The sequence below is a fragment of the Lathyrus oleraceus genome, chromosome 2, assembly GCF_024323335.1.
Source record: "Lathyrus oleraceus cultivar Zhongwan6 chromosome 2, CAAS_Psat_ZW6_1.0, whole genome shotgun sequence".
NCBI lineage: Eukaryota > Viridiplantae > Streptophyta > Magnoliopsida > Fabales > Fabaceae > Lathyrus > Lathyrus oleraceus.
The window spans coordinates 424484576-424494942 of NC_066580.1; the positions used below are offsets into that span (position 1 = coordinate 424484576).

The window sequence follows — 10367 nt, forward strand, 5'->3', positions numbered from 1 at the left end:
TGACTCCCCTCAACAGGATATCCTAAAGCAAGTTCCCAGTCTCGGGGTCCTCGGATTGAGCAGCGAGAATGCGCCCACCAGAGCTAACATAATCACGTCTCGGAGGAGAGGCCTCGACTGAGTTCTCGGGAAATGGTCACCAGAGTCGACGATTTCTAAAGGAATATCTGTCGTTATGGAACACCCATAGGACAAAATATATCCAACAGAAACCTCGTCTGGAATGTGGGTCTCATGAACGACTTAACGTAGCAACATACCACGCAAGCCTCATGACTATCCACTCTAACACCTATGTGTACACTCAAGCCTGGGTAGTGGGCTTATCTCTCATAGAACAGTCCCAACCCAACAAACAAACAACCCACAGAACCCACAGATACAACAAACATATGTACATGAATGCAATAAGATAGAGCAAGTAAATGCGGAAAGTAAACGACTGTACAAAAGAATAAACACCCAGCAAACAAGAAACCTACAAAAGCTAGGAGGGACTCGCTTAGGGAAACCGGGTCCCCAGCAGAGTCGCCAGCTGTCGCAACCCGAAAAATACAGTATGCGAAAAAAACAACCGGCAAAGAAGAAATGACAGAAGAGTCACCACCGTGCGTTATTTATCCCAAAGGAGGGAAAGGAAACGCTCGAAGTAAACCCGGGGAAAGGAAAGGAAAAGACAAGGTCTCGCAACCAAATCTTGGGTTCGGGAGTCGATTATGCGAAGGGAAGGTATTAGCACCCCTACGCATCCGTAGTACTCTACGGGATCCACTCTTGTTGTTCTTGTCTAAAGGGTGTGTGTTTATCTAATGTACTATTTACTAAAAGGGTTAAGAGAAAAATGACTCGCACGGATGTCGCATCCACTGCATACGTATCTCATCTGAATATGAGAATCAGAGTCTTCGTAGCTCGGCTACCTATGGGTGAAGGATAAGTGTGCTCGCTAAGACATCGCGTCTTATGCCTACGTATCTCATCGGGAATGAGAATCAGAGCAAAACGTAGTTCAAACTAACTACGGGAATAAGGGTCTCGATTGCAACTAGGGCAAGAGAAAAGGAAAGTCTCGATCGCAACGAGGGCGAGAGAAAAGGAAAGTCTCGATCGCAACGAGGGCGAGAGAAAAGGACCGCAACAAGGGCGAAAGAAAACAAGGATTAGTTGTTAGTCGTTAGTCAAACTCGGCAAGACATCGCATCTTGTGCCTACGTATCTCATCTGAACATGAGAATTAGAGTTGCCGTAGTTCGGCTACATAGGGGTTGCCATCTGAATATGGACTTACAAAAGGAGGACACCAGTCGTGTCAAAGGAGAGTGGGCAATGTGTTCACATCCTAGCAGCAGGTGTCGCAGCTCGCTGAATCGAGTCTTAGGCAGTTACCTCTTTGCAATAGAATGGACTACATGCCACAAGATCGGAGACGCTCGGAAAGGTCTAAAGATGGGGAAGCTCTGCCCTAGAGTTGTCATGTAATATGTATTTAAGTGTTTAGGATTTACAAATGGGAATATCTACCTAATGTTAGCATGCAAAGAATATGGGAATTCTACCTATGTTATCATACAAAAGAATATGGGAATCCTACCTATGTTATCATACAAAGGGTTCTATCTAATGGGTGCTACCTAATCGGAACAAGAATTGACGAGTGGAGCAAGGAGAAATGTTAGGGATAAGGGTAGATGGCGATGCATGAAGCAATCGACTTACAAGGTTGATGGCGATGCATAAAGCAATCGACTTACAAAAGGGTGGATGAATACGTGCTGGTTCTGTTAGGTTTTGAAAAATGATTACTCGACGTTGGATCGAGGTTTTGATCTTGCTTTGAAATGGTTATCGAATGTTCATTTTAATTCTTGTATTAACAGATGAATAAAGAACGAAAGAATAAATATTATACATTTCATGGGAGAGGGATACATTTGTTATGAATGGGGGTTGTCAAAAATCATGAAATAATCAAATCGGGCCCAAACAACAAAATGACTCGAAATATGAGTGTAAGTGCAAGAGAACCGGCTCATTGTAAGAAAGCCCAAGAGTAAGCTATGTGAGGTTGATGGCGATGCTTAAAAAGCAATCGACTTACAAGGGTGTGGAAAAATGGGATCGACATTGGATCGAGAAAATATGATTTTTATAATTTTAAAATGGTTTTGAATAAATGATGAAATTAAAAGAAAACAAATCTATGTTATGATAAGGAAACTATGAAAATAATAAAACATAAACATAACAAAAAAATGTTAAAAGAAATAGAATACTAAAGGAAAATAACATGCTAAAAGAAAAATAAAATACTAAACAAAAAAAAATGCTACACATGAGTATTGAACCCTCTCCACTTAAGATTATGATACTACCCTTCTCCACCAGACCACTCATGGTTATTTATTATTTGATGCTACTTTAAATATATAAACCAAAATAGATTAAACATTACAATAAAAACTAAAATAAAAAAGAGTTGTTGGACTACCAGTAGTTAAACCCAGCCGCCTGGCTGTTGGGTTTTTCAATGGGGAATAAGTTGAAAACATAAGAATCAATTATTAACTAAACCTAGGAATTCTAAGAAAAACCTTTAATGTTTTAAAAAACCTATTCTATTTAAAATGAAATAAAAAAAGAAAAATGGAACAGTAGCAGACTCGCTCTCTTCCTCACTCTCTCCCCAATCTCACAAACTCACTCTTTCCACCCAACGAAATCCTCGTACGAACTCGCTTCTCTCGTCCCTCTTACGAAATCGCTCACAATCATCTCTCAAGCCTTTCTCTCGAAGTCTTTCTACCTCAAAATCGCTCATCAACGAACCCTCTCACGCTCTCAAACTCAAAGACTCATTCTCTCTCACCTCTCACGATATCTCCATCAACAAGCATATGAAAAGGATAAAAGGAAAAAGGAGAAGTTCTGACAAAGTGTCACGGCGGTGGTGAAAGGCGTGAAGAAGCTGGCCTCCCAATCCAGGTAATCGATTTTGGGATTTTAGGGTTTTGTTTGAGATTTTCTGCCTCCAACTTTTTCTCGTTGTTAAAATTTTTTCTTACTGATTCACCCTTTTCCTATTTATGCTCTCAGCTTAGGGTTTCGAATTGGTGCCCTTGTGTTCAAAAGCGTATCCCTGTAAAATCCTCTTTGATGTTCTCAGTTTGGATGGGCTTGTTTAATGCTAAAATCGAAAACGGTATTCTGAACTCACCCTCTCTTCTTCATTTTTGTCTCTATGCCAAATTGGGATATTTTCTTGAATTACTGCCTTTGCTAATTACCTTATTCTTTTTACTGCAGTGACTTTTTTTGTGAAAACTCAAGAGCAGTTTCGGTTGAGTAGAAACGAAAACGAAACGGTTTGGGATGAACAGGTTGTATGGTGCTTGTAGAATTGATTCCTGTTGGTAGTTCCATCAAAGAGGACGAGTATGTCTTCCGGTAGCCCTACCACAAAGTAATGCATTCTTAGGAATAGGATATTCATCTCTCAGTGATGTTGAGTCTGTGTATGTTCACTGCAGGTTACCATGTTCCCATGAGCATTTTGGTCTATAACCATGGAGTTGGGTTGTTGTATTTTGGTAACAGGTGAATTGGTTCATAGATGCATTGGTTCTGTTATACCTTGGACTTATGGTTTGAAAATATGCAGGGCTTTCAATAAGACCAAGTTGCTTGTTCATTTGGCTTGGAGCAGCAGGGCTTAAATGCAAGACCTGTTTGATGTAAATGAGGTTTTGTACCAGCTGGATGAATCAAAATCAAAGGCGAGGTAGTCATGATCAAGGTTGGCTTATCCATCAGTTCATGCTTTTTGATGATGAAATATTATAATGCATCCTTGCCCTGTGTCTGCTTGAGGTTCAAGGCAATGCTAACTGATTTTACATGTTGTTGTTGCTGCTGATGCAGGTTGAGCACTACAATGGTTTTGCTAGCGGGATAATGCATAAATCTTGACTGAAGTATGTCATGTCACACATTTGGATTCATCAGTTCCTTTTGGCATGATGTCGTTGCTCCATGTTTAGCACTTTGGTTCTGGTTTGGGTATGTTTATGTAGGTTCAATGGCTGGACTGGTTCAACATATCTGCTTCTGCCTTCATTGGGACTTAATGCCGGATGGTATTGATGATGGTCGGCTATAGTAGTCCTCTTGTTTGAGATGCAAGGTGCAGGCTATAACATGATAGAGATGTATGCCAACACTAGCTGATGTATCATGCACCATCTGTTGCTGATCATATTTACGACCTGTACACATAAGACAATGAATGACCTTGAGCCCTCTAATATGGAATAACCGTCTTTCCAAGCATGCACAGGTAACAGCTTCCAAAATAACATTAAGGTCTCGGAGGATTATGAGCATTTCTACTGTTTGTAATGAGCACATTCAGTTGAGACGTTGTTCGCCCTGGTTGCGGTGGACCTTGTGGTCGTGACCTTTGAGCTTCTCGTGATGATGGCATAATTAATCGCTGCCTAACGTCTTCAGTAAGCTGCTGACCTGAAAGACTTCCACGCATTCTTGAAGTAGGACACCAATTCTGATCTGGTTGTGAATTGAATAATTCGTCAGTCCTAGAAACTGCCTGTACCGGTGGTCCTCTTTGCTCTCCTTGTCTGGAAACATGTGATGAAGCCATAACCTTTGCTTGTTGGCTATTTGCTGCACCTCCAGCTGCATTAGCTTGTGAAATCCCTTGTTGAATGTGAGATCGTTGGGCATTTAATGGTTGCATTGGTGGTAGGCTCATGTTTGCTTATTTGGGACTACAAGTCTGAAGGCCATTTGATGTTGTTGCTGACCTATTTTGTAGTTTTCTTTTGCAGCTCAGTGCAGGTCCATTGGTTAACTCCCCTTGGTAGCTTGGTCATGAGCAAATGGAGGTTAATTGGTGAAAGGTTGTAATTTGGAAACACTTGAATGGTTGTGATTTGTTTTAGCCTTGTAAGTACAGTCATCTGCAATGTCATTTGCCGGTTTAGGTTGGTTAATTTGTTTGGCATGTGGAGTTAAGCTAATGATGGTTGGTTCTGTTGATTTTAACAAAAGTTTGGAGTACTGGCAGCAAGACAAATGGAATGGTTATTTTCCTTGAAATGTCTGTCCAAATTGCCAGTTTGATGGTGCTACATTGTAAGATGCGAGTGTTTTTCCAGTGCTGCTGGTTACCTCAAAGGACAAAGGTTGATGTTGTAGGCTGACATTGCAGTGCCAATTCATTCCCCAATTCCTTGCCATTGGTATCCATCCTGTTCTAGATCCCTTCACTTTCACAGCAAACACTTCACCTTCTTGCCCCACATTAGTAATTAGAACTTGATAGAAATGAGAACTTCCACTCATTGTAAACTTCATCCCACCACTTCTTTCACACTTCACTCTTTTATACTGAACCGGAATAATATCGGCTTTTGTTTTGGCAATTTCAGAAAATGCAGGTTGTGACAACTCAAAATGTTGTCTTGGAAAGTTACACCAGCCACCATAATCAACTGAGAGATCGTAATTAGGAGGACATAAATCAGTGGCGGTAACAATTACAAAAGGGCTTCCAAGTACACACCACAAGATATGGTCAACATATCTGATCTCGTAGCAAGCCCAACACGTAGTCCCTCTGTTGAACAAAGTCGTGCTTAATCCAACACTGTGCTTTCCGTAGCTAGCTTTGTGAAGATCTCCGTAACCACAAGCTCCTTCTATAATGAGGGATCCCTCTGTGTCTCATACATTCTGCTCTTATTGTGCAGGCCTTCACGAAGTATGCACAGAATGGACTCAAATTGGTCTCGGTTCATAGAATCTCCTACCAGCATTAGGTTTTTACCTCTCAGTCTTGCCAAGAAGTCCTTGGCACTAAACCTAGGAAGATTACAACCATAAGGGGATTCTTTTGAACATTCCATTTGCTTGTTTTTTTTGTAAAATGATTAGATTATAGGTAACTGAAAGTGAGTGAAAATTTGAATGGTTTATGTAATATGTGAAAATGTTTGTAACTTTGGAATTGAGCAGTGGTTTTGAACATGTGAATTGAAATGGTTTAAATTTGTTTTACAATTGGTTTATTTTATTACTTGAATGCTTGACTTTGAAAAGAACATGACTTGATTGGTAGTATGTGTTAACAAGGCCATGAAATGATGGTATAAGATTAGGATTTGAAAGGGATATTTATGAATCAAGTGGCATGATTAGCAATTGGCTTGTGACACAAGAAGGTTGGTTGTTTGGATGACCAAGACCATATGTGTATTAACAATCACATGAACAAACACCATGACTTTGGACCAAGACCAATCCTCATATAAAACCAAAGTAAGGTTAGGCCAAGCATGCTAAACAAACATAAAAAATTCAAGACCAAAATCGGGGTATGACACACCCGAGCCAACTTTGCAAGACTAATGGATCATTTGGAACAAGAGTATCGCGAGCTGAAGGAGGAAGTAGCCAGATTGACTGCCCTGATGGAGTCATTCATGGCTGCCCAGAGTCAATCATCTCCGACACCTTCAACTCCTCCCAGAGGACAGTCATCTCTGAGATTGTCTCTTCAACTGTGCCTGCGGCTAGCGTGCACTTTACTCCAATGGCCATGCCATCCGGGTTTCCATGGGGGATGCTTCCTAATTTCATGCCTGAGGGTCCTGCACCCACTTTTGCTTCTCTGCCGACATCTAGCCCGGTCCTTGTTGTTCCTCCTCCTGTCGTGCATACTATGCCCAAAGTAGACAACACCATCTATCATTCTATGCCGTCTGAGGGCCCAAATGTCTATGAGAAAATGGACGCTATGAAAGATCAATTTCTTGAGCTTCGCAAGGAATTGAAAACTCTCAGAGGAAAGGATCTTTTCGACAAGTCTGCTGCTGAACTCTTTCTGGTCCCTAATGTGAAAATCCCTGTGAAGTTCAAGGTCCCTAACTTTGAAAAGTACAAGGGAAATGCTTTCCCTCTCAACCACTTGGTCATGTATGCCAGGAAAATGTAAGACTTAGACCGACAACGACCAACTGCTCATCCATTACTTTCAGGACAGTTTGTCCGATGCTGCCCTACGTTGGTACATGGGCTTGAACAGTGCGAACATCCGATCCTTCAATGACCTTGGTGAGGCCTTCGTCAAGCAATACAAGTATAATGTGGATATGGCTCCCGATAGGGATTAGTTGAGAGCCATGTCCCAGAAGGACAAGGAAACATTCAAAGAATACGCCCAGAGGTGGCGAGAGGTAGCAACACAGATTGTGCCCCCGCTAGAAGAAAAAGAGATGACCAAGATCTTTTTGAACACCTTGAGTTCTTTTTATTATGAGCGGATGATTGCCAGCGCTCCTTCTGACTTCACCGAGATGGTGAACATGGGGATGCGACTGAAAGAAGGAGTCAGGGAAGGGCGCCTGACCAGAGAAGAAGGCTCTTCTACCAAACGGTATGGGACGTTTGGGAAGAAGAAAGATGGTGAGGCACATGTTATGACCTCCCATGTAAAACCAAGAAGACCCTCGGTGAGGAGAAAGACCATGCGTCCTGCCAGTAATCAGCACCAGGTGGCTCATATAGCACCTGTTTTCAGAGATAATCAACAGTATCGGCATCACAATAATCAGCAACAACAACATCCTCAATATCAACAACAGCACCGTCCGCAACAGCAGGCCTACCAGCCTCAAAACAGTAATCAAACCAGCACAAGTTACGAGAGGAAAAGGGTCACCTTTGATCCTATTCCGATGACATATGCAGAGTTATATCCCTCTTTGATAGAGAGGAAGTTGATTACTCCACAAGACGCACCGGCTATACCTACTAACCCCCAGTGGTGGTATAAGCCATAATTACATTGTGTTTATCATTCCGGTGCTCCCGCACACGACGTGGAAAATTGCTACCCATTGAAGACCAAGGTTCAAGACCTTGTAAGATGTGGTATTTTGTGTTTCGAGGACGTAGGTCCTAATGTGAAGAAGAACCCATTGCCCGAGCATGGGAAATCTGTCAACATGGTCCAGGGTTTCCCTGGCAAGTACAAGGTCAAATATGTCAGTCATATTCGACAATCTCTGGTCGAGATGCATAGATTGTTGTGTGATTCAGCCATTATGAGCATGACCACGATAGATGCCGAGTTTGTTCTGTCAACCATAGAGGGTGTCGCCAAGTGCGCAAAGATGTTCAAGAAATGTTGGATGAGGGAGTCATTGAGATACTTCAAAACATAAATGTTGACGAAGATGCTGATGAAGTCAACGTAATTTCTCCAGTATTCTGGATCCCTGAGCCTATTATTATCAAGTATGATGGTAGCAAGCAAAAGGCTGCTCCTGCTTTGAGCATTAAGCCAGCTGGCCCTGTACCGTATTCTTCTGAGAAAACGGTTCCCTATCGCTACAATGCTGTAGCATTAGAGGATGGGAAAGAGGTTCCCCTGCCCTCTTCATCTGTTGTTAATATTGTTGTCTATAGCGAGGTATTCGTTACCATTAGAGATATTGACTAAATCTAAGGTAAACCATACAAGTCGAGTCGCCACCGCACTTCTATTTATCTAAAGGAATGGTTAGAAAGCGAACAAAAACCTAAAAGTTTTATCGAATCAAAAACTAGTAAAAATGTCAGAGATCGGGGTAAGGGGGTTGGTTATGCAATGGGAAGGTTTTAAGCACCCAAAACATCCTAGGTACTCTTAGGGAGCCCTTTTCATACTTGTTGTAAGGTTGGTATTTTGTGAAAATTTATTTGTGCAAACATGATTGAAGAGATGAGAAGAGAATGTACAAGTTATTTACATTTTGTGTTTGGATGGATAAACCCATTGCCTACGTACCATCTTAAAAAAGATTAGGATCAAAACCTCGTAGTTCGGGGTAAAAATCTCAAAAACAAGTTGGTGAATTGATTGGTCTAAAAGCCTTAAGGTCTTTTATTATCCAAGGGAGAAAACTCAACCCAAAACCATAAATCCACCATGTGAGGATAGCTTCAACATGCTAGTGAGGGGTTAACCCTATAATAAGCATGGAAGACTCATTGTCCATCACTAAGGATATAGGTGAGTATTATATCTACCTCAAGGATAACTCAAACCTAATAGCTAAAGGTTATGAAAAATTTGATTAAGGAAGTGGCCATTGAAACCACAAAAAGACATTTGAATGGGTTATATTTACCAATGAAAAGTATGTACAAAATATGGTCAAAGTTGACTTAGAAGTTCAATTCAAAATAAGTGTTATGAAAAGAAAGTTTGAAAATCGAAAGCATAAGGCATAGGTTTCTAATGTTTGAAAAGAAGTGTTAAATGTTTGCACAAAAGATTTGGCTTGGGTTAGAGTGGAGGGAAGAAGAAGAATGGATAAAGTCCTAATCATACAAGAGATAAGGGATAAGAAACAAGACCACAAATGGAGTTCCTCTCTTGAGATCATATTGATGATCCAAGTAGCTCCCATCCTTTGGAATATGCAAGAAAAATAAGAGTAAACTCAAGCAATCAACAATCAAGCCTCTTAAGAGATCCTCAATGTATCTTGTATCTTTCGCTTTAGATGAACATGACAATGGTTCTTCAATTTGAGCTCTCATAGGATTCCCTAGCACAAGAGCACACACATCAAAAGTATTATGAAGCAAATCAAGAATGGACAAGAGTGAGTTTAGAGGTTTGGTCCTTCTAATCCATCTTCACCATTAAGGTCCTTTTACTCCAATTTGCATAGGGAAAGTCCTAGAAACTAAGTCCATTTGTCCATTTCTTTGCATTTGCTCCACAACAATCAAAACAAGACACAAGCATAATATTATATACACAATTATGTGCTCAAGTGAGCAAAAGGCAAATTGCATAAACATAAACATGTGCTCAAATGAGAAAAGGGGGAAAAGCAAATGAATAATATGTACAAGAATAGTAAATTGCATAAATGTAAAGAGCAAAAAGTAAATGTTAATTGTTAATGGTTAGTGTTAGTAGTTAGTGTGCCATAAGGCAAATTTAGCACTATGTTAAGCAATCGTAATTGGACTTATGTAGAAGTCACAACTATCTGAGTCCAGTCAATAATAATGTAGGCAACAACACAAGTTAGAGGTCTTGATTAGTGAATCCAACTCCAACAACTTGCCATGCCAAAAGAAGATGAGAAATGATCTTGTATTTATTTAGGTTCATTGCATGATTTAAAAAGCAATCTATCCTTAATGCAAAGCCATTCACTTGATCATTTGATCAAGATGAATTAGATTTGAATCAAGGAAGATTAAACCTCCCTAATCAATTCTCACCATCAACCTATAACTCATTGATCAAAATAAAGAAAAGAAGAAGAAGAAGAAGAATTAGAAAT

At 40.5% G+C, this 10367-nt stretch overlaps 1 protein-coding gene across 1 annotated transcript; it reads right to left on the reverse strand.

Annotated features, from left to right (window-relative positions):
• Positions 1 to 5100: 5100 nt before the first annotated feature.
• LOC127123526 (expansin-A20) lies at positions 5101 to 5924 on the reverse strand. Its single transcript, XM_051053737.1, has 2 exons — positions 5846 to 5924; positions 5101 to 5741 (listed from the first exon to the last, which is right to left on the reverse strand). Exons 1-2 carry the CDS (start codon positions 5922 to 5924, stop codon positions 5101 to 5103), a joined length of 720 nt encoding a protein of 239 aa, XP_050909694.1.
• Between the last annotated feature and the right edge of the window lie 4443 nt (positions 5925 to 10367).

Excerpts from the sequence above, each read along its gene's own strand:
- LOC127123526 (XM_051053737.1), bottom strand. The coding sequence starts at position 5,924 with ATGGAATGTTCAAAAGAATCCCCTTATGGTTGTAATCTTCCTAGGTTT. Across the intron at positions 5,742-5,845 it reads CTTCTTGGCAAGACTGAGAG|ACACAGAGGGATCCCTCATT; the intron begins GTAAAAACCTAA and ends AGAATGTATGAG.